We start from the raw sequence: 23,465 nt of genomic DNA, 5'->3' as shown, positions 1-23,465 counted from the left end.
GGAGAAGAAGGAGGAATGGAGGGTGGAAGGTTGCCCATAGTGAAGAGGTAAGTTTAAAGAGAAAGTTAGAGACAGAGAAGGGGGTGGTGTGATGAGCAGCCCTGGGCTGTAATGTGGGTGAGCAGCCAAAGCAGGCATCCCTGCAATTGACTTGCCACCAAGGGAATGTGGGTGAATGACCAAGGCAGGCGTCCCCACAGTGATCAGACACCAATGGAATGTGGGGTGAATGATCAGGGCAGGTGTCACCACGGTGATCAGACACCAGTGGAATGTGGGGTGAATGATCAGGGCAGGCGTCCCCACGGTGATCAGACACCAGTGGAATGTGGGGTGAATGATCAGGGCAGGCGTCCCCATGGTGATCAGACACCAGTGGAATGTGGGGTGAATGATCAGGGCAGGCGTCCCCACGGTGATCAGACACCAAGGGAAGACTGTCTTCCCGAGTCCATGACCAGCATCAGAGTTTTGGGTCCGTGGATAAAATGTGTCTCCTTTGTCTCTACTGAAGAGGAAAACGAACTAGAATTGGAAGGACAGGGAAATTGAAGGTTAGCAAGACAGGCTGGAGAAGAGAGTGAAAAGACCGCTTACCTAATTTGAAATTGGTGAGATGTTCCTTGGACTGTTTGGTCTGAGGACCTGAGGTCATAAGTGGATCTCCTCATGGAGTGAGGGCGAGGACAGGGGACCAGTCTCCTGAAGGAGTCCCCCTGTCCTGGGTCTTTGGCACTAAATATCACATGCTTCCATATGAAGAGACCACCAAACAGGCTTTGTATGAGCAATAAAGCTTTTTAGTCACCTGGATGCAGGTGGACTGAGTCCGAAAAAGGAGTCAGCGAAGGGAGATGGGGTGGGGCCTTTATAGGATTTGGGTAGGTAGTGGAAAATTACAGTCAAAGTGGGTTATTCTCTTGTGGGCAGGGGTGGGGGGTCACAAGGTGCTCAGTGGGGAGCTCCTGAGACTCACTGTCCAGGAGAAGGAATGTCACAAGTTTAATTGATCAGTTGAGGTGGGGCAGGAACAAATCACAATGGTGGAATGTCATCAGTTAAGGCAGGAATTGGCTATTTTCACTTCTTTTGTGGTTCTTCAGTTGCTTCAGGCCATCTGGATGTATAGTGCAGGCTTGGGCTCAGAGGCCTGACAGTTCCCTAATTTGTTTCTAAATATTCTAAGGGAGAAGGAAGGGCTGTGAGAATTGTCTTTGAGAAGAATCATTCTCTCTGGAGTAAATGAGATAAATCTTCAGTGTTATGGTCATGGATCTGATAGGCATTAGTCTTTGACCAGAGTTTATGAGGTTATTAAGGTGCATGCATGTTTATAAACTAGAGAAGAATTTTAAAATTGGAGAAAAAGATATAATACCATAGCACAGTCTTCTCAGGTACCTTCAGTTTAAGTCCTTTATTACAAGAAAAACAAAAAATCTTTCAGTCAGCAAGAGCACATGAGTCTTAATGATCTAGTACTTTTTTTAATACTTTGACTTACTAGGGTGATTCAAAGGTTCAGGAAAAAGAAAATTCCCAATATCATTTTCTTAATCTTATTCAACCCAAACATAACAATGCCAAAAAATACAGAGCTCACATTTTGCTGGCATACATTGCCAAATTTTTAATGCCTCCCCGGACAGGTGAATTTTAAGGATTAAAAAAAAGCAGAGACTTTAAAAACATTCCTTGTGATGAAGTAGAAAAAGCCCTGAATAAGTGGCCAGCTACACTGGATTTTTGTCTCAATTCTTCCACTAATTTTATAGTCTTCAGCAAATCCCTTAACTTTGAGCTTCTATATGTAATGACATCATTATAAGTGCTGTGGTATTAAAATGTGATAAACATAGATGAAAGCATTTTTGAAATGTTTGAAATACTACATAAATACACATAATAACTAAATTCCACAGGATAGGATCTGTGAGAGCTAAGCTGAGCAGTATTATAAAAGGAAGCTTATTACAGAAAAGCCCAGCCTCATTCATTATAGGTTTATGTCTCCATTTCTCTTTGGTGCAATGTATTTAATAGAACGAGTTATATAGAGAAAAAGAATAAGAAATGAGCTGAGGAGACAGAGCCTGGGACAGCTCAAATGCATTACTCTCTGCTATTTAAGGAGTAAGTGTAAGGTCAACCACTCGCGATAATCCCTACAGGGTGGCATCTAACCGTCAAAGTGCACAGGCACCTGTGGGTTACCCTCGCAGGCAATGACAACACGTCTAGTGCTCGCCATGGCCCGATATCTGCAGTTGGGTGCCTTGGAACTTCCTGTATCCCTGCAGTCTGTGACCTTCACTACACCCTCATGGCAGTTCATCTTGCCGTTCTTGCATTGGATATTGGTGGTGCTGCAGATACTACGAATGTTCCAGATATCTTCATGGATGAAGGTGTTGAAGCGCTTGCAATGATACAAAGTCATCTTCCGTCTTTGCATCATCATGTTGCAGTAGCGATCATTGCCACCTGTCTCCTCAGGGTGCACATGTTGCCTCAGGAATCGCTGGTACATGCCATTCTGGCCATAGGAGGGCTGGACCAGCCCCAGCCCCAGCAGGGTCAGCAGCAAAAGCAGAAGCAATGAATGGGTCCTCTGCAGAGCCATCAGTACCTTAGAGGTGCCTAGAAAAGAAAGCAAGGGGCAGGAGAAATAAGGTAAGAACTGGGCACTGGAAAAAGGTGTTGAGAATAGCAAGCTGGCATCCTGACTCCATAGTCTCCTCTTTCCTCCTTCTTATATGCTCCATCTCCCCACTCATCTCTGCTACTTTTCCCACCCTCGCTTCCCCAAGAGTGAGTAGTTTGCAAACATGATCTTTTCTGAAAGCAAGACCTTTCTCATTTACAGAGAGAAGTTGCTGCAGCCAGTACAATGACACAGGTCAGGGACTGACTGCGTGGCTGTGACTGCATGGCTGCCAGGCTTGTGTGGTCAGAGTATAAAAAGAGAGAAAGGGTGAACCTACATGCAACTGCAGTTGTGTGTCTCTTGGGGGAATTCCGTATGTGTATGATCTTTGGGGAGTGTTTGGTTCCCAGGAAGCTCCAATTCCCGACAGTTTGGGTAGACTCAGGATACGTCAAAGAAAGTTTGTAAACTACTTTTAATACCTTACATCTGGGAATCTAGGTGGAGGAAGAGGACAGAGGAATATTTAGGCTTTGCCTTTCCTCTCATGACTATTCTTATTGTCATTAATTTTATTATTTTTCTTTTCTTTTTATCATGTGGCTATTATTCTAATGTGACTTAAAATATATTATTCTAATTCCAGAATAATATATGTTATACATTAATCTAAAAGGTATTATTCTAATTCTAATGTAAAATCAGGTCCTTTTGGAAATCCTTTTAATTCTATTAAAAAAAAAAAAAAACAGAGTACCCAGATAGAGTACTTAGAAGACAGCTGATAATAGCTACTGTTTGAATAAACTAATAAGTGAAATCAGTGAACTAATGAACAAATGCAATTAAATGGATAGAGTAAAGGTGTTTCCCAGGCTTATGAAATTGACTAATAAGAAAAGCTAAGAAATGTCTAAAAAATAAATTTAAACAGCACAATATCCTCAAAAGAAAACTTAGATTGTGTCTTCTTCTCCTTGCTGTTTCTATGCATACATAACCTAAAAAATCTAGGCCCTGGAGATACATTGCTTTGTCTTGCATCTATTCTTGATGTTCCTCCTGTCTTGTCAATAGTTGTTGGTAGCTGTCTGTCTTCTCTAGTTGCAGCATCATTGTGTTGTCACCTGTTGCAGTGAAAAATAAGCATGTATTTTATAGCATTAAAAAAAATCCAGAGCAGCAACAAAAAAAGCATTGCCATGTAGTTTCTGAACATTCGTTGCTTTCATTGACAGATTAAAGAAAGGAATCCAGGCCGATCTTAGTCTATTCCCTGTGCTCTTTCCACTATCCTCTACTGCCTCTCTCATCCCATGCCCCAAATATTCAGGATATCAAAGACTCTATATATGCTCAGAATTGCTACTTCCCAGCAGCAGAGTTTAATCAAGATTGGAGGTGGAATCACTCACCAACTGACTAGCCAGATGCTGCCATCTGGCCGTCACTCCTGGAATTGACATGAATTGTGAATCGGCTTGACTCTTGCAGTGAAGCAGGTGAAGCAGGGTCGACTTACTACAGCAAAGAAAAATCATCCCTGATTCAACAGGAAGTGAGCAACCCAAATTAGCAAGGGCAATGTTTTGAGAGTCAGGCAGCCCAACTCTACATGGGCAGTCCAAGGACTGACCCCAGTGGAACTCCTAGTTTGATGTATACGGGTACTATTGTCTTTTGATTTCAAATTCTGCTTCATAATGGTGGATCACACTGTGTGAATGACTGAAATGGCTTCCAAGGGACCTGTACCTTACTTTGTTCTGCTGAAAGCCTACCTTTTGATTACTGATAATGAAAGCAGTATCAAACACGGATATTGTTCTTTTAAATGCCACCTCCTTTATCCATAGCTACCTTTTGCCTTTGCGCATAAAGATATAAAGCTGTATGTCATATTTGTGTGCCCGCAGCTGTAGATGTGAGATACGATGTTAGGAAGAGAAAGAAGTAAAGAGGTTGTGGGAGGAAGGGCAGATGTTTGATTTCTTTTTTGCCTCAAGAACAATGCATACAACTTCTGAAGGTATACTTAGTACTTGGATTACAGCTTCAGCAGATGAATATACTTTGGCTTGCTTTTCTGGTGGCACCTGGAGTTTCCATAGTTTCATCTACTTTCTCTTATCCTGATTCTTTGTGACCAAAAATATGGTTTAGCAAGATAACTGGCTACAGAGAAAATCTCACCTATTCCTGTGAGAGCAGACCCAGGATGTCAGCTTTTCTACACTAACCAAGTAAACAAGACATAGAGAAATATTTGAAGACAGCAGGCCAGTGTGGACACCAATGGGTGCATCTCAAAGCTGTAGCTACAAGAGAAAGTTGAATGATCTCCACATCATCTCAACACATACTTTTGGGCCAGGATTTTCCCCAAACACTTTCTTCATTGCACTACCCTGACTAACAGTAAGAACTTCTTTTGACACTATGGTCTAAAAGACTGAGGCTGTGACCATGAGAAAATTACTTAACCTCTCTCAGCAGATTCCCTCATAAGCAAAATACGCATACAATACCTACCTCTTAGGGATGTTATGAAAACAAAATAAATCTAAGTGCCTATAGCAAGGCCTAGCACATAGTAAATGCTCAGTAAATGTTGGCAATTACTGCATTTTTTTTTTTACCACTTCCATTTTTCTTGGTTTCCTCTGCTTCTGTCAATCTGGATAAAATAATGAATGACTATAGAGTTGCATATATTATTGACTCCTCTTTATTTCGTAGAGCTAACTGTAGTCTCAAGATATTGGAAGTCTGTTTTTAAACTATAAAATATCTCAGCTACTAGATCCCTAGAAAAATTTTTCCTCTCCAAATTGCATGGAATTTTCTTCCTTGTATGTCACTATTCTTCAAAGGACTTAGCATTTTGGAGTGTTCCTTCTTTTTCCTTGCGAAGCCAACAATCACAGCTGACCAAGACTTCAATTCTTCAAATGATTCACTCAGGACAAAATGACCTGCCTGTGATTTGACATTTTATTTTAAACAGCTTGTGGTTGTGATAGAACAAGAGGCCCAGACCAAAAAGGACTAGGAATGCTTGCCCAGATGCCAGTACCATCAGCAGCTCAGGAAACACCCCCATCCCACTGCCATGTGATTTCCTGTGAAATAGCCATTTCCCTTAACACCAGAGCAAACTATGCAATGATAATGCTCCAAGCAGATGTTTGGAGAAGATGTGAGTTTTCACAGCTTATGATGTGATCAACTTAATAACGGTCCATGCCTTTGACTTGCCCTATCAAGGCCTTGAGTGGGAGCAATGATCTTGAGTAACTTTGCCTCACCTCAAGAAAATAGCACTGGTTAGAGAACTTAAGAAAAGGGCCCAAATAGTTTACCAGAAACTGGGACTTTCTCATTTCCTGAGAGTTTTTGAGATTTGGTAATATGGCAAATTTTCTAGTAAGAGAGGTTTGGAATACTTTTTCCTGTTTTCTTAAGGAATGACAGTGTTTTCAGTTTTGAAATAGACTAACCGAAGGAGGAGAGATTCCTGTGCTGAGCACACACCAGCAACCTACTTCTCAAACCCATTCCTAAATTTGAATACTTTCAGTGAGGCTGGGCTCTCCTAGGTGGTACCTGGACAGCGTTCTATAACCTGAGCATTGGGGAGCCAGGGCTTTTGGCCCATTTCAGGGCAATACCAGGAGTAGGAGAAGCCACCATAGGGAATACTGAGACCACAATAATTATGTGTTCAGAAGGCAGTGAAACTGGTGATTTATAACTAATTTATTGGCAACTACTTTCTAAATAACATATCCAGGTACCTGTTAACAGAAATTAGGTAACAAGAAGCTGACTACTGAGTCTGTAGATTGAACAGTGTATTTTACAAACAGAGTGTTAACCTAAGTTATCTTTACAACAAATCTTGAGGAAGAATAAGGGATAAACTGGGAATCTTTCCTTTTTTTTGAGATGGAGTCTCGCTCTGTCGCCCAGGCTGGAGTGCAGTGGTGTGATCTCGGCTCACTGCAACCTCTGCCTCCTGGGTTCAAGCGATTCTCCTGCCTCAGCCTCCCGAATAGCTGGGACTATAGGTACATGCCACTACGCCCAGCTAATTTTTGCATTTTTAGTGGAGACAAGGTTTCACCATGTTGTCCAGGATGGTCTTGATCTCTTGACCTCAGGATCTGCCTGCCTCAGCTTCCCAAAGTGCTGGGATTACAGGTGTGAGCCACAGCACCTGGCCGGAATCTTTCTGTAACTTCCCCAAAACATCACACTTGCCAGACATTAGCTGATTAAGTAAAAGATTACAGAGTAAATAATGTAATTGGTTTTTGAATTTTACATAAAATAACCATGACAAGAGAATATCCTGGGAGCAATCCATTCAAACATCAAAACTATCTCTCGCTTAAGACAAAAAGGTGGCTACCCTGAATGAATTTTGGTATTCGTGCTGGATTACATATCTGTATGTGTATGTGTGTGTGTGTGTGTGTGTGTGTGTGCGCGCGCGCGTGTGTGTGTGTAACAGAGAGAGAGAAACTAATAATCTGTTGGTATGTTGGTACTTGGTCCTTGGAAACTCCTCCTGAAGGTCTCATATTTGGAGAAGTAATATTAGCTTATTATTTGACAGAAAAAAACAATTTGCCTCTCTTAAAAATTCTGCTTAGTGGCTATGAGCCCTGGAATTTTTCCATCTCTGTAGATCAACTTACCATTCTTTCCCTCACAGAGAGGTAAAATCTACCTCCCTGATGACTTGTAAAAAACTGACTGATAAGGTAAAAGTGGCCAGGCTCGGAGGCTCATGCCTGTAATCCCAGCACTTTGGGAGGCCAAGGTGGGTGGATTGCCTGAGGTCAGGAGTTCAAGATCAACCTGGCCAAAATGGTGAAACCCTGTCTCTATTAAGAACACAAAAATTAGCCAGGTATGGTGGTACATGCCTGTAATCCCAGCTATTTGGGAGGCTGAGGCAGGAGAATCACTTGAACCCAGGAGGCAGAGGTTGTGGTGAGCCAAGATTGTGCCATTGCACTCAAGCCTGGCAATAGAGTGAGACTCCGTCTCAAAAAAAAAAAAGGAAAGGAAAGAAAAGAAAAGAAAAGAAAAGAAAAAGGCATTTATATCCTATGCAGTCCTCTCAGGGAGCAACCAAGTAGAGAAAATGGGGGAAAGATCAATATGCCCAGAATCAGTGAGAAGACTCTGATTCTTACTGATATCAGTGACATTTTTATTTATTAAACATGTTGTCAGACAGAAAACAAAAGGTCCAGGTAGCTCTTTCTTTGGGCCCTTGGCAATGCATGTTGCCACACTGTTCTAGGGTGCAGAGGGGAAATGTAAGGCAAGGGCAGCAGAGCCAGCACTTGACACTTGACCAGTGGCCCGCTGGTTACGGACGGAAAATGGACTCATCCAAGTGGACAGGTAGGCCATTTTCACAACCAACAACAATGTTTCTGGACCCCCGTGTGGCTCGGTACTGGCATGGAGGCCGGGGGGATCCTCCACGTAGTTTGCAAGTGGTGACCTGGAAAGGAGACGTGCTTATTCTTAGGTTTCCTCCATAAGGGCTTCCATTCTCATCTCCACAGATGGCCGTGATGTGGTGCCTGTTGCCATGAACAAAGGTGTTGATGTCTTTGCAGGGTGAGGTCAGATGCCGTCTCCTCATCGTGCTTTCACAGTATCTGTCATTCCGGCCCTGTGGTGTGGCATCATAGTGCTTGGCCAGGAAGTCTCTGTACCTTGGGTTATCCTGAGCCAGGGTGGGTAGGGTCAGACCCAGACCCAGCATGAAGACCAACAAGAAAAGGCCCAGGCGCATCACCATCTCTTCCAACACAGGCTCCTGCCAAGGGCAAAAGGAGGAATGGTAGATGCAAGAACAGCATCACCAAATCAGGCAAAAAGGACAGGAGCTTTTCTCTCTGACACGGCATCATGAATCAGATCTTTTCCGCCACCAAATTATATATTCTATTCTCCCTTTCTCATTAACCTTACACCTGTTCTGAATCCATTCCTCTGAAAGGTCTATTTAATAGTTTCCTGAGCACAACCTCTAGCTCCAACCATTCTTTCCTATCCCTTAGAATCACTGAGTATTTCTCTATCAGTCGTTACATTACAAAATCCACTCTCACTAATTCACTTATTAATTAATTGAATAACGAACATTACATAGGTCCCTACTGGGTACCAGGGACTGTACTAGGTCCTGACGCACATTCAGACATACCAAATGACGGCCGGGCGCGGTGCCTCAGGCCTGTAATCCCAGCACTTTGGGAGGCCGAGACGGGCGGATCACGTGGTCAGGAAATCGAGACCATCCTGGCTAACACAGTGAAACCCCATCTCTACTAAAAATACAAAAAATTAGCCGGGCGTGGTGGCGGGCGCCTGTGGTCCCAGCTACCTGGGAGGCTGAGGCAGGAGACTGGCGTGAACCAGGGAGGTGGAGCTTGCAGTGAGCAAGATCGCGCCACTGCACTCCAGCCTGGGCGGCGACAGAGGCAGACTCTGTCAAAAAAAAAGACATACCAAATGCCTCCCTAATAGGAAATGAGGCATCCATGGGGAAAGGATGGGGGCTTCAGTGTACTGAGATGAGATAGTAATACAGGAGGTGAGAGATAAGAAGAGAGAGTTTTAGGGGAGTGGTCTCTAACACTTTTGGCACCAGGGACCATTTTTGTGGAAGACAGTATTTCCATGGATGGGTGGGGGATGGTTTCAGGATGAAATCGTTCTGGCTCAGATCATCAAGAATTAGTTTAATTTAGGGTCTCATAAAGAGGACACAATCTGGATCCCGCACATGTGCAGTTCACAATAGAGGGGTCCGGCTCCTGTGAGAATCTAATGCTGCCTGCTGATCTGACAGGAGGCAGAGCTCAGGCGGACAGGCCACAGACCGGGATTTGGGGACCTCTGTTTTAGGGAATCCAGAGCCCAGAGAAGGATCAACCATAAAATTGTTTATGACAGAATTCTAGCTAATTACTCAGCTAATGTGAAGAAAGCAGTTGAAAGCAGTTGCATCCTGAGTTGAGGGGAAGCAGACCTACTTCCCCAAGAAGTAGGTGGTTCATGGCCAAAGGTGAATTTGTTCTGTACCATTTAGAAAGAAGAGGGAGGAGCATGGAAGAAGACACGCGATGTTTGGAAGATGGGTCTGGAATCAACCCTTACAGAGAAGAAAGAGGAATATGAGCTTATTCTTAGGAGCTTCTCACATTGGAAGCAATTGAGATTATTCTAGATAATATTTTCTAGTTTCTCCTGCATATGTACATATGCTGTTACACAACAGGCAAAAGGTGCTACCATGTGGTAAAAAAATGCCTTAGACTTTTTTTTTTTTATCAAATCAAAGGCCTTACAGTTTGCTCTAATGATTTCTTAACATCTTCCTCAAAAGAAGAGAAAAAGAGGATTCCTGCCATCACCTCTCAAGAGCTGTCCCTCTCAAACTCTAGAACGCACACATCCCAGGAATGGTGCATCACAGACACTCACCTTTAGGTAGATGCTTTAGGTAAATACGGTGCTTCTTCCTGGAGCTTAATTTTAACTCAATGACTGATCATTGACAATAGAACTAAACAAATATGAATTATAACAAAATAGAAAGCAAATTTCTTATGAACTTTTAAGATTCTATTTCTTATGAAAGTTCAAGATTAGAGAATTGAAAAGTATTTGGTATGTGCAACAAGTAGTTTCTGACTATACCTTTAGTTCTTTGGAGAAAATTTTAAAGACCATTCAGAGCCTTTAAAAATCATTACAGATCTAACCCACATTATATCTAATATATGTGAATGCCCCTATATTTGACAACAAAAATAACTTTTCACTGTAAAATTTTACCTGATTTTTGGAATTTTGCTTTTCAAATTGTTCATTTATGAGTAACTCATTGAATTTATGACTGGCTATGATTTCTTGGTAGTCATCACACATACTGAGAAATTCTCACAAAGGGAGAAAAATCTGATCTTCAAATTGTATTACATTCTTATGTAATACAATTCTTATGACCCCTAAACGTAAAAATAAATGGTACACTTTCATAGACACTAAATTAATTATTAATTTTTTATTTGGTGCTTCTCTTGTGTGTAAGTCAATGAACATCTTCATATCAAATAGTTCTGTAGCCTTTGCCGGAAGCACCAAGGTTGTACAAGTTGTGGGGGATGTTGCTGTCCACAGAAGGGAGTCTGAGCTTAAAAAGGCCATGGGTCCTAGCACTAGGCCTGTGCTGTGGCTAGCCTGTTCTGAGAGCAAGACTGTGGATCTAGAAAGACACAGGACTCCAGTGTTCTATGGTTACATGGGAAGAAATGTGGGGTGAGCAAAGTGAGCTCTCTTTCTAATTTGCATTTGGTGTTGATTCCATTACAAATTATAACCTATGAACTTAATGCAAACATTTCCAGCTGCTATTTACTTCATTATTGTGGAATGAAAAATTCCTTACCATATAATTTGGTATTCTTCAGCAGTGTATCAAATTTGTCTGCACTGACATTTGTCTATACTTGAGACGAGTTGCTATCTCTAAAAGTCTGCAATTCCATGCTGAAAGTGTGTTCTTGGGAGTTTATCAAGAAAGAGGTACATGATTGCAGAATGGAGAGCCAGCCCTAAAGGAGTAACAAGTATTCACTCATGCAGTTGCTCCAATATAGCTGCTGGGCTGCCAAGCCACCCACTTCCCAAGTTCTTTACATTTACATCATGCTTTTCAGTCTCCTGCGTGTGTTTCCTGTTTCTAGTTTTTTGGAAGATCTTATCAAAGTTTTATTGATTTGTAATCAATTAAGTCTCTTGCTCTGTAATGAACAAATACTGACTTCTAATGTCAAAAGTCTCTTACATAGTCAACATCCCTCTGCCTGGTGCCAGAATCCCAGAATTCAAAAAATCAGGGAGCGGAACCAGAGCTGCTAGTACCTAAAAGAGTCATTAGGTGGCAGTGGTGGATAGGAATGTTACTAATGTCTCCTCTAGGAAAGAGACCGGACTTGGAAGAGGTGCCAATGCTGTGTAACTGGTGGGGATATTGCTGTTCACAGAAGCGAGTATGAGCTGATGAGCCTGTTTAGAATCTCTGTCCAAACCCTCTCTGCATTAGATATTAAGACCAAGGACACCTTACCAGGTATAAGTGCCAAAGTAAAAGCCACAAAGCTCAGGATCTACCCATAATGATATCACAAAATGAAGATCGACCTGTTGTCAGGTTTCACAGTTGCCATTTCCAAGCATGCCATTACCCATGTGATCCTGGATGAACAATGGACTATTTACTTGTGAGTGTTTCTTACTGGTGTATATTCTACAGAATTCATATTATTCACCTTGAATCAACATGCTTGCCTTATTATACCCCTTAATAGTTTTTAAATAATTGACTTCATTTTTCTCTCCAGGCCTGTCCATCAAGAAAATAAGAGAGTTGTTAGCTCTAAAAATCTGAAGTTTCATGGTTCTCATTAAGCATAATAGAGGCTTTGCTAGTTTCAATAGCAAAGGTCCAGTGACCTTCAGTTACAAAGACAAATTTTGTGTAAGTTTAGTTGGGGGCACAAGGCACCAACTGAAACAAGGAGATGACAGGGTGACCTGTGGCCCAATCTCATTAAGATGCATCATCCCATAAGGCTCAATGTGTAAGCCACGCTCACATAACACCTCTAGGTAAAGCACTGGACTACACGGGGGCTTTGCCTCCTAAAAAGCCACTTGTTTTTTAAGTATGAAGGCCCTCACATCCCAGTCTGCAGAGGTAAAAGGGTATCTTTGCTTCTGATTTGCAGAATATGCACATTCATTTTGTAACAAGTCAGCTAAGGTTTGCCCGGGCTTACTGTAATCTTGATTCCCTAAGACATCCAGGAGCCAAATCTCAGCAAGCGTACACCAAAACCACCAATATCTAACATCTGCTCCCTCACTCAAAACTTTCTCAATATATTCAACTCTAAATTTCTCAAAAAGCAAGGTAAAATGGAATTGGGAGAAAACCAGTAAGAGATATATTATTTGTGGTGTAAAAGTGAATCTGCCTAAGCCAAGGGTGCAGAGCCTCACATCTGGTGGCGAAAGTCCTATAGACATATCCTTCTATACCCAAACACGTAACTGTCTGTCAGCTTTTTGTCAGTGGAATTAGCCCCAGCTGTTCTCTGTTCTTTTTTCTTTTCTTTTTTTTTTTTTTTTTTTTTTTTTTTGAGATGGAGTCTTGTTCTATCGGCCAGGCTAGAGTGCAGTGGTGCTATCTCGGCTCACTGCAACCTCCTCCTCCCTGGTTCAGGCAATTCTCCTGCCTCAGTCTCCCGAGTAGCTGGGATTACAGGCGGCTGCCACCATGCTCGGCTAATTTTGTATATTTAGTGTAGAGGGGGTTTCACCATGTCGGCCAGGCTGGTCTCGAACTCCTGACCTCAGGTGATCTGCCTACCTTGGCTTCCCAAAGTGCGGGGATTACAGGTGTGAGCCACCACACCTGGCCCCATCTGTTCTTTAGAGTAACTTTATCTTCTGTATCAAATGAATCTCTTAGTTTTCACAAGGATTAATATTGTCTCCCTCTCCCCACAGGCAATGTTCAATATTCAAGAGATTCATCAAATTTTACACACCAGTGAGTTAACTTGACAGTCTATGATGAGTAACTATAGTTATCATTTTCATCAATGTGGCTTCACGCTTTTATATATCCTAGGGCAAAATCCCCCAAAGTGAGAGCCTAACACCCAAGGCATATTCATCCCTTTATTGCTTTTCCTTCCTTCTTCCCTTCAGCCTGCCAGTGAGCCTTCTTTTGATCTTGGGATGTGTTCCACTTTGTTTTCAAAGAGCATCCAAAACTTTTCTAAGAAAAGAAATTAGCAGAGAAGGTTAGAAGGAAAGAATGCTAAAAACATACTTTCTGTTTCTTTCCTTGTTAAGCCACGTGTAATGCCTGTAACAGAGGTGGACGACGTGGGAGGACTCCCGATGCCCTTCGGCAAATGGCTCCCCCAAGCCTTTGGGGATTTTATCACAATTTAGAAATGCCTCCTAAACTTCCACTTGCTCCCAGTCTCATTAATTTCTCTTTATCCACATATAGGCCATCCCAAAGGAAACCTGTTTTCATTTTAAACTTTAGAATCTGATCAATTTCCTTTTTAATTCATGAGCTTGAGCCCAGAGGCTTTAAAGGTAGGAAAATGGCTTCATTAAAATGGATAGATGACTAGAAATTATATATAAAACAAATAGAACAATAGATTACCCAGGAGGAAGAATCTTACAAAAACCTGGCAGTTTCCCTTCAATGGGAGATGGTTCCAGCTGTTTGTTCCTGGAGACGGGTTCTAGCTGTGTGAACCTGGAGGCCTCTCCAGGTTCTGATTATATAGTGTTCTAATAAGGGGGTGGAGAGAATACAGCTAAGGACCCCCAATCCTGGCAGGGACATGAAAACCAAGGACACTGCTCTTGAACGAACGAGGAGGGTCATTCACCTTTTCGCTGGGCATGATTGGGTTAGATATTAACCTACCTGAATGGATTAGAGATTTGTTCTGGAAGACAAAGTTTGAGAAACATGGCCTTCTGTCCAAAAGTTACCTTTTTCTGCTGTCTGTGGTGTTTACTCTTGTCCATGGCAGGACTGAGGTTTCACTATTCACACATAATAGTCTGGATCCATAAGATAGCATCTCTGATCTCCCTGGGCCAACTCCAAGAACTGCCTTGGAAGATGTCACAGAGTAAGATATGGTCTTCCAGTAAGAGGCTTTTCCACTGTACTTTCTATTTATCATTTATCATATCACATTCTGTGTATCATATCACATCATTTGGTTTCACGAATGGATGCTAAGCACATTATTCCATCGATTTCACACAGCCAGGAAAGCACTTCTAGAGAAGGTTGTGTGACAGCTATTAGTACACTGCCCCTCCCCCTACACTCAACCTCTCAGCTTCTAACCCCCAAAAGTAGGCTTGCCATGTTTCCTGGGTTTCTCCTTCTTCCATCTTTACCTGTCCACAAGAGACTAACCCTGAACATTCAATCGTCTGGTCCTTATAATGTAGTTGCAAAATTGCTTATCTCCACCATCAAAGCAGGGCTGTAGATCCATTGCTTGCGTAAAAACAGTGGGCCAAAGGTCACCAGGATCACTTTATAGATCTCATAGTTACCAATATCAGACAGCAGCAGGGTACCAACTGTTTCACAGACCCCCAGCATTTGCCCACAGTGGTGTTGGATCTAGGACAGTGTTATCTTTTTAAAAATCCTCAATCCTCGGTTGTCATCCACCTACCTGCAAGTATTCAGTCTGGCTGCACTTGAGAAGCTGTCAAGAAAGACAGGCTGCCTGCTAGTGAAACAAATGCACTTGAAATCACAACCATTATAATATTCAGTGCAGTCTTTCATTTTGTGAAGCTCTCACATACATGACTACATTCAACCAGCATCAGAACTGTGTGAGGTAGGCATTATGTAAATATGCTCTGCTCATGAGGAAACTCTAAGAACAAACAGCAGAGGAATGGTGGAGTCAGACTTTGAACCCTTTGTAAACAAGGAGAAAACTGACCCGTCTTTCCAGACTTAGCTCAAGCAACACCACCTCTTTTTGAGTCCTGAAAAGCGGAACTCCGCCACAACATACAACCCACATGTGCCTGCATACACACAGCGCCATGGCCTGAAGCTCCAATTCAAGCACCAACTCACACAAACAGAGCAGCCTCTGATTTTAGAGTTCTGCAGTAGTGCTGGGCTGGGGCAACCAGCAGCCTCTGAATATAGTCAGGTCCCTTCTCTGCCTCTGGGCCTTTACTGGACAACCTTTGGAGGACTCACAATCTGCCCACAACGCCAAAAGACAGTTTTTTGTTTTTCTTTTAAACTTGGCACAAGGAAGTTTTGTTGAAACAAAAAGTAGGGTTTGGGGGAAAAATTACTATTTCATTAGAACGCATCTAGGTACTTAGTCATTTGTGTTTTAAAATACAACAAGGAATTATATTCTATGATTAAGGAATATCACATCTTTGTCAGTAATTTTAGTACAAATGAAGGAATTGCCAATTGCAAAAAAACTTCATATATTTTTTAAATGTTCAGACAGTTTTAACTTGAAAGTCATTCCCCTTTCCTGGATATTTTTTTCTCTCTCCCTCAAGCCAATAATGTCCCTGCACACAGACACGGGATGCATGGGTCCTGTTTCCAAGGACTCTAGTGTTGGAGCACTTTCCTCCTTCATACAGAGTATCTATGTTTCATTCTGTCTCAGGACTAAAATTAGATGATGGGAACAATGGACTAAATAGTTTCTAAATTTCTTTATTATTCTAACAGTTTAGGTCTATAAGCATGAAACTTAATCAGTAACGGAAGTAACAGGTAAAGAAGGAAAAGCCCCCGTGAAAAGAAGAACCACGTCTCCAGGAAGTGGCAACACTACTGACTGAAGGACAGTGGGGACAAAGTCCTGCTGACACGCCTGTATTTCCAAACAAAGACAAAAATTAAACATTTGCTTTTCAACCAACTCTGGGCTTTGTGCCCACTCCCTCTTTCCCAGGTATTTCATGGCATTCTTCTGGGAATAACTGTTTACAGAGAATTACAGAGAATCTGCTTAAATACAGATTAAATAAAAACTCCTACAGAAAGGTTTCACTGGCCTTCACTGGTCCACTTTTTTATCCATCTACTTTAATTTGAGTCACAGTGACAAATGCTTCCAACAATAACTTGGCAAACCTCTTATACTTGCCTGCTTATAACCTGATTATCTGCTGTCAGCAATAGCTAAAGCCATTCCTCTTTTCCTGGAATGATTTTTTCCATCCTCTCTGCCAAACTATAGTTCGTCTCCACATTACTAGAGTGCCTCATATCCTGTTTCTAACATCGCACCACTCCATGCAGTCACAGAACAATAGTGGGAGGGGCCTCTGAGACCGTCTGTCCACCCCTCATACTAAAGAAAAGGCAACTGAGGAACAGAGAAAGAGACATGTATTGCCCAAGGAACTAACTCATGGCATTCGCGGGACTAGAAGCTTTCCAATGCACCACACAACTGTTTTTTTTGTGTGTGTGTTTTTTTTTTTTTGAGATAGAGTCTTGCTCTGTCACCCAGGCTGTCGGCTCACTGCAACCTCTGCCTCCCAGGTTCAAGGGATTCTCGTGTTTCAGCCTCCCCAGTAGCTGGGATTATAGGAGCTCACCACCGTGCCCAGCTAATTTTTGTATTTTTAGTAGAGACGAGGTGTCACCGTCTTGGCCAGGGTGGTCTCGAACTCTTGATCTCGTGATCCACCCACCTCGGCCTCCCAAAGTGCTGGGATTACAAGCATAAGCCACCGTGCCAGGTCCACACAACTTTTATTTTCCATACTAGTACTGTCTAGACAATCAAAGCTAACTTTAAAGGGGCCACTGAAAGTTGCTGTTCAAAGGAAACCTACAGTGACTATTACCATAAATTCAAAAAATATTTTACTCTGCTTGTCATCCGTAAAAGAATTGCTTGAATTGAAGCGTATGTAACAAACCTATCCTCTTGCAAAACTAATTAGTGGCTCTGTGGTTAAGTAAGTCTTGGAATACCTGCGGCTGCTTCTGGGAAGGTGGTCCTGTGCTGCAGATACATATGTCACTTGGGTTTCTATTGATTACATTATTACTTGATTATAAGATTCTCACTGTCACGAGGGAGGATCTTGGCTCATCTGAGATTTCCTTAGCCCCCTGAGTGGTGCTGAAATTGTTTTAATAAAGATGTTGCGCTTTACTCATGTGCTGCTGTTAGCATTTGACGTGCTGTCTCAGAGCGAAAAAACGGAGGATCCCAGCCTTTCAGTAGGAAGGCTTAAAGAGGCTGTTGGCAAGTGTCTCCAAGAATTGCACAACATTTGTTGAGGGTGGGTTAAGGGTGGGGAGGCAGAGGAGAGTAAACAGAAAATACCGATCCCCAAATGTTAGTTACGCTTGCAAAAACTAAGGCCTGCTTCAAAAATCTGGTGATTAACCTGAATAACAAGCAAAGCTTTCTTAGTTGTGGGCAAGTGCAGACTTCCTAGGGCTTCCCTTAGGTTCGGCGATTCTGTGGTCCCCCTCCAAGCCTACTAATCAATAGAAGCTGGCATCTCTGCCCAGCTGCGCAAAGTAAAAACCTGAGTGGGAATGTAAAGTCCTTAACTCATACAAATACTGGACTTTCACCTCCCTCCCCATTCCTCCCTCTCCAGCCCAGTCCCGCAAAAGCCTCCCCGAGGAGTCCCAAGCTGCTTCTACTAGGAAAGAACTCCCCGGCCACAACGCCCCTGATGTAGCTACCAAAGAGCAAGAGGAGCAGGAGTGTGAACGTACCTCGGCCTCTGAACAAGTTGGCAGAAATGGGCAGGACGGTAGAAAGAAGTTTTGTTTCTCACCAGCTTCTTCCTCCCTAGTACGACGATGGGGAGGCCGTAGAAAACGCAAAGATGTTCTTTTGAATCCTGCCTTGCATCTGGGTGGAGTGGCGTGCTTGCATGAGTGTATGTACACGGACGGAGATGGGGGCGTGGTGAGGAGTGGAGGGTAGGCTTACGAGCCTCTGCGTAGCTGGGACCGCGCCCTGCTTCTCCCAGGAGGCCTCTCCCGCCTGCATCCGCCCTTGGAGCTGGCGCTGCAGCAGCCCCTCCCCAGGGGCCGCAGGGGCACCCCAGGCAAAGAACGAGTCTAGGATCCACGCTCCTTCCTCAGCTGGAACCCAACGGGCAGCAGCCGCGAGCGCACTGCCTCCACGGAGAGCAGATGGCGGGAAACTGGCTTCTGCTCCCAAGAGCCAGGCGGCCCTTAGGAGACTACTCCTGGCTGAGTGTCCAGGAACCCATGAAGCTCGGTCTTGACACTGGTCGGCAGCCCCATCTGCCACGTACTTATTTGGTGCTGCTTTCTTTAGCAGGACAGCCCAAAACGAGACAGTCTGTATTTCAAATTTAACGGAAACTTTTTTCAGTAGTTGCCAAAAGGGGATGGAAAAAACAGTAAACCTGAGGGCTCGTCCGGGATTTGAACCCGGGACCTCTCGCACCCAAAGCGAGAATCATACCCCTAGACCAACGAGCCACCGTGTTAGAAACGGTTTCATATTACTCTGAATTTCTGTTTTCCGCCTGCCGTTCTGAAGGATTTTCTGTTTTTGTTTTTTTTCTTTGTTGTGACATTTCCCTTTGGCCTTATTTAGTTATTCCTTCCATCTTTACCAAGTTTCAAGTATGGCTTATTGTCTGGCTTATTCTCCTCGATCCAGACGCAGGATGGGGTGAACGAAGGCAACTTTTTAGACTTTAGACATCCTTGCGTCTCACTGAGCCCGGGAAGCGATTTAAGCTCACTAGAGCCTGGTGGGAACCTGGAGGGGTCTGAGATAGAGATCGAGGGCCAGAGCTGAGCTCGGTTGCAAGGCTGTAGGTTACTGAGCCCCAGGACAGACGCGCTCTATGTATATACCTGCCGGCCTTTGGACTTAACGTAGAAGCCAAAATATAACACACTTCGGTAAGATAACGGTGCCTTCCCCCAACGGTTGGATGATTCGGGTCTACTGTCTTTCAGAGCTAGGTAACCAACTTTTCAAGGCGTGATCAACGCAGCTCAACTCGTGGCTAAGCTGTTTCCTTCGGACAAGGGTAAGAGATAGAGATTTCATCACGTTAACATAGAGATGTATTGCGCAAACGAAGAGCTACTGTAAACCCCAAAACAGCAACCTCTCCTTCGAGCCGGAATCGAACCAGCGACCTAAGGATGACGACACGCTAAGTACTACAGTCCTCCGCTCTACCAGCTGAGCTATCGAAGGGAGTGCGACAAAGCAACTCCTAAAAATCCCTATTCAAGACATCCTTAACCAGAGACGGGAAACAAATCTCTTTATATCTGGAAAGTGATTATTGCAGAGTCGCAAAGCCAGCTTGTCCAAGGTTCCAACACCTGCGTCCAAGGTTCTGAGGACAATCTTTCTAAAGCTGGATTCCCCTGCTTCACTGAGGGGCTCCCAAGCAGAGCAGATGCCCCTGGAACCTGGACATACCGAGACTGCGCATCCTCTGGGCGCCCGAGGCCTATTGGCCTCACTGGGCGCGGACCCAGGGGCCTCGCGAGCATGGATGCGTGTGTTTGTGTGTAGGGTGGGGACCGGCACCTGGGCGTCGGAGAACTGGGGGCTGACGCGGTGGGACGCACACAATTCTGACTGCGCAACTGTGAACGCCGGAGAGGGCGGGCCTCCAGGCTTAGGCCCGAGCTCTCTGGTGTCCTCACTTCCTGCGCTCCCCTCCCAATCTCGGCTCTTCCGCTTACACGTCCACAGACTTGGGAGGGAGAGGGTGTAGAATGGAGCAGTGGTCCCCAACTTTTTTGGCACCAGGGACCGGTTTCGTGGAAGACACTTTTTCCACGGACCTTGGGGGCGGGGAGGAGGAGTTGGGGGATGGTTTCGGGATGAAACTGTTCCACCTCAGATCATCAGGCATCACTTAGATTCTCATAAAAAGAGAGCAGTTTAGATCCCTGGCATGCGCAGTTCCCAATAGGGTTCGCGCTCCTATGAGATTCTAATGCCACCGCTGATCTCACAGGAGGCGGAGCTCAGGCGGTACTGGTAGCTAGCCCGCAGTTCACCTCCTGCTGTGCGGCCGGGTTCCTAACAGGCCATGGACCGGTGCGCAGCCCAAGGGTTGGGAACCCCTGAAATAGAGGACATCTGGGCAAACCCAGTGTTTCCGTGTGAATTCGTTTTTGGAGAAAATATTTTCAGCTCATTCAAAAGGAAAGCCACATTTCTCAGCTTCAAAATCAAATTTAGTGACCCAAGTCTCGCCGCTAAAGTCGGGCCCTTAATTTCCCAAAACCCCACTGGCACATGAAACCTTGCCACACTGTGCATCTATCTTCTGGACACCTGGCAAGAGCGGTCATCGCTGGCTCTTCCTGTTTCAGAAGGGGAACCTTGATCTCTACTCCAAATATGCCCAGACCCGGGGCTTGAGAATAGCTTAAGGGGCCATTGTCTCGCCTAGCTGTCCCCATTTCCCTCCCGGCAGCGAGCAGGGCTCTTGCCGCCAGTCCGCAAGCCAGGGCGTTGGCAGAGGCTGACGACGATTTCCACCGCTTGTGTAATGGATTCCGCCGCATTCCAGGAGGTAAAGCAGCATTACTACCGGAACCTAAAGGAAACGTTCTGCTCAGCTGGTGTTTATTTGGAAGCTCTGAACGGCGGCAAGAAGTTATAATCTGCCACGTATTCTCAGGGTCAGTTCAGAAAGACTAGGAGAGGAATTTAAGTAAAACCTGAATCAAGAAAGTAAACTCGAAAGGCCCCAGCGAGATTTGAACTCGCGACCCCTGGTTTACAAGACCAGTGCTCTAACCCCTGAGCTATAGGGCCTCACAAAGGAAGAGCGTCTTCATTTCATAGAAAAGGAAAAGATTTTCAGGGCTTCTGCTAACATCTGAGCATAGAAACTAAGTAAAATCCGGATGTCGTCTCAATCCACTTCCCAACCATTAGACTTCAGTTCACAGACTTTGTTCTTGCTGGGGATGGTGCAAAGTGAAGGCCAGTGACAGGGACCACTACTATGCTAAAACTGGAGAAATCTGCCCAACGCGACACAGTCTAACACAGAAAGACTCTTCACTTGCCCACTTCAGACTGAAAATCAAGACAGGAAAACCGGCAGAGGAAGGAGCTCACCACAGGTCTCACTTGAAACTGCTGACAGCCGCATTTTGTTTCCTGCTTGTGAGTCTCCCGCTGAGACTCACAGTTGCGAGTCTCAGTGCCAGAGCAGGCATTTGTTAATTCGCAGTTTAATTCATTCCTTCATTCAACAAACACTGCATTCCAGTCTGTGCTAGGCTCTGCACTAAGAACTAGGGATCCAGATACGATCTTTATCCTGAAGTCACTGTCACAGTCTTGTGGAACAAAAGAACTTTAATTTTCATGAAGAAAAACAATGAAAAGTAGCTGTGCCAGGTGTGAAGGAGCGGTAGCCATGTCAAGGTCCACACATTTACAAAGTGAACCATCCGGAGGGGTCTCCAAGAGAGCATTGGCCTGAGCTGCACTACGAAGGGAGGTTAAGACTTAGACAAAAATTGGAGCAGGGTGGTCCCTGGTAGAATAAAATTACGAGCAAAGTCCGAGAAAAAGACTGAGACATTCAAGGAAACACTGGCTGGGGCTGCAGGTGAGAAGATTTGTAGAAGAAAATAGAAATTCACCAAACATTGATGAGTTTACGGAATGAATTGAAGGGACGAGCAACCAGAGTCAGAAACACCAGTGATTGGCCATGGTGCAGATGCTCAAACATAAAGCTGCAAAAAGGTAATCCTTATGGGACTAGAAAGGAAGGGATGAGTGAGAGAGATACAGGGAAGGGCGATTCTGCTGAACCTAGATATGAAGTGCAATCAGGAGGAAAGAGAGGGGACTCTCAAAGATGTCTTTAAGAGGCAAGATAATACTTACAGAAAAAAGGAAGGCTACCTCTTCAGGGTATCTGGAGAGGGCGGAGGGGTGATGCTAGGATTTAGGTAAGCTGAATATCAAGTGAAGATGGAGCAGTTCACGGGAATTGTATGATAGCCAGAATACTCTTGTGTGTAGAGTTTCATGAATTGATAGATGAATTAATCAAATTACATAAGTCATCCATTGAGTTGGAGACTCTACGAGTCATGCACTCTTGAAGGAAAAGAATACAGAGGAAACAGCCGAGACTAGAATGTAAGCTTTCAAGAGCCCTGTTACAGGCGTATGTTACATTAGTGTGTGTCCAACATCCCTTAAAAATTCTCCTTACATGTGGATATTTCACATATTATAAGTAAGTCTGTCCTAGCACACTTGCTTTCCCAGCTTGCAACTGAGAATGAGCTTGTGACGTGGGCTCCACCAATCAGATGCATGGCCCAGGAAGCTTTCCGTTTGGAAACTTAAAACAGGAGTACAGGATACCATAGGGAAAACCCACGTTTTTCCAAATACGGTATCAGTGTCAAGTTTTTGGATATGGGTTTTCTTAAATCCATATACTACTGTTTTTCTTTAGCTCTGGATAATTCTCAGTCATTGTATTAGTTTTCTAGGGCTTCCATAATGAAATACCACAGACTGGGTGACTTAAACAACTGAAATGCATTTCCTCACAGTCCTGGAGGTCAAAAATCCAAGACCAAGGTGTTGGCAGGTTTTGTTCCTTCTGAGGCCACTCTCCTTCACTTAGAGATGGCTGGCCTCTTGCTGCCGCCTCACATGGCAGTCCCTCTGTAGGTCTACACCCTTAGTGCCTCTCTTTGTGTCTAAATTTACTCCCCTTATAGGGACACCAGTCAGGCCCACCCTAATGGCCTCATTTTAACTTAATCTCCTCTTTAAATGCCTTATCTCCAAATACAGTTACATTCTGGGATACTAGAGATTAGGGCTTCAACATATAAATTTAGGGGGGATACATTTTAACTAATAGTAGCCATTATCTTCTCCTATATTATATATACATATATATGTGTGTGTGTGTGTGTGTGTATATATATATATATATTTTTAGGCTAGTCAAGTGAAGTAGTGGGAGTGGAGAAGGAACAGAAAGACCTGTAACTGACTGTGATCAATTAGTTGTAAACACCACTGCACTCAGACCAGCCAGCCTCCTATATTGTTTTTACTCTATTTTTTTCTCTCTTTTTGGAACTGAAATTAAACATCCATTAGAGCTTCATACC

General features: G+C 43.9%; 2 protein-coding genes, 1 long non-coding RNA gene and 3 other non-coding genes across 8 annotated transcripts in view; 1 reads left to right on the top strand and 5 right to left on the bottom strand.

Annotated features, from left to right (window-relative positions):
* LOC135971930 (uncharacterized) overlaps positions 1–23,465 on the top strand; it is a 35,520-nt gene continuing 12,055 nt past the window's right edge. Inside the window, exons 1-2 of the long non-coding RNA XR_010588349.2 lie at positions 1–2,673; positions 16,032–22,065. This is a non-coding gene — a long non-coding RNA (uncharacterized lncRNA). The remainder of the gene's footprint in view (positions 2,674–16,031; positions 22,066–23,465) is intronic.
* On the bottom strand, positions 1,399–18,194 carry RNASE4 (ribonuclease A family member 4). Of its 2 annotated transcripts, none has more exons than XM_005560709.5 (2): positions 18,054–18,194; positions 1,399–2,640 (listed from the first exon to the last, which is right to left on the bottom strand). In XM_005560709.5, the coding sequence occupies exon 2, from the start codon at positions 2,621–2,623 to the stop codon at positions 2,180–2,182; it is 444 nt and encodes a 147-aa protein (XP_005560766.3). In that variant the 5' UTR covers positions 2,624–2,640; positions 18,054–18,194; the 3' UTR covers positions 1,399–2,179. The 2 variants fall into 2 exon arrangements, with proteins under 2 accessions (XP_005560766.3, XP_065404641.1); XM_065548569.2 differs by lacking the exon at positions 18,054–18,194 and adding an exon at positions 13,938–14,034.
* ANG (angiogenin) lies at positions 7,851–18,194 on the bottom strand. Of its 2 annotated transcripts, none has more exons than XM_015453502.4 (2): positions 18,054–18,194; positions 7,851–8,492 (listed from the first exon to the last, which is right to left on the bottom strand). In XM_015453502.4, the coding sequence occupies exon 2, from the start codon at positions 8,472–8,474 to the stop codon at positions 8,034–8,036; it is 441 nt and encodes a 146-aa protein (XP_015308988.2). In that variant the 5' UTR covers positions 8,475–8,492; positions 18,054–18,194; the 3' UTR covers positions 7,851–8,033. The 2 variants fall into 2 exon arrangements, with proteins under 2 accessions (XP_015308988.2, XP_065404642.1); XM_065548570.2 differs by lacking the exon at positions 18,054–18,194 and adding an exon at positions 13,938–14,034.
* Positions 18,723–18,794, bottom strand: TRNAP-UGG (transfer RNA proline (anticodon UGG)). Its single transcript has one exon. It is a non-coding gene; the product is annotated as a tRNA-Pro (tRNA).
* Positions 19,442–19,530, bottom strand: TRNAY-GUA (transfer RNA tyrosine (anticodon GUA)). Its single transcript is given in 2 exon segments — positions 19,442–19,477; positions 19,494–19,530. It is a non-coding gene; the product is annotated as a tRNA-Tyr (tRNA).
* Positions 21,045–21,117, bottom strand: TRNAT-UGU (transfer RNA threonine (anticodon UGU)). The gene has a single exon. It is a non-coding gene; the product is annotated as a tRNA-Thr (tRNA).

Source organism: Macaca fascicularis, chromosome 7 (genome assembly GCF_037993035.2).
Source record: "Macaca fascicularis isolate 582-1 chromosome 7, T2T-MFA8v1.1".
Taxonomy (NCBI): domain Eukaryota; kingdom Metazoa; phylum Chordata; class Mammalia; order Primates; family Cercopithecidae; genus Macaca; species Macaca fascicularis.
Note: the sequence above shows the minus strand (reverse complement) of the source record. Positions and strands in the feature narration are given on the sequence as shown.

Bases quoted from the DNA above. Each gene is read 5' to 3' on its own strand.
- RNASE4 (XM_005560709.5), bottom strand. From the start codon at position 2,623: ATGGCTCTGCAGAGGACCCATTCATTGCTTCTGCTTTTGCTGCTGACC.
- ANG (XM_015453502.4), bottom strand. From the start codon at position 8,474: ATGGTGATGCGCCTGGGCCTTTTCTTGTTGGTCTTCATGCTGGGTCTG.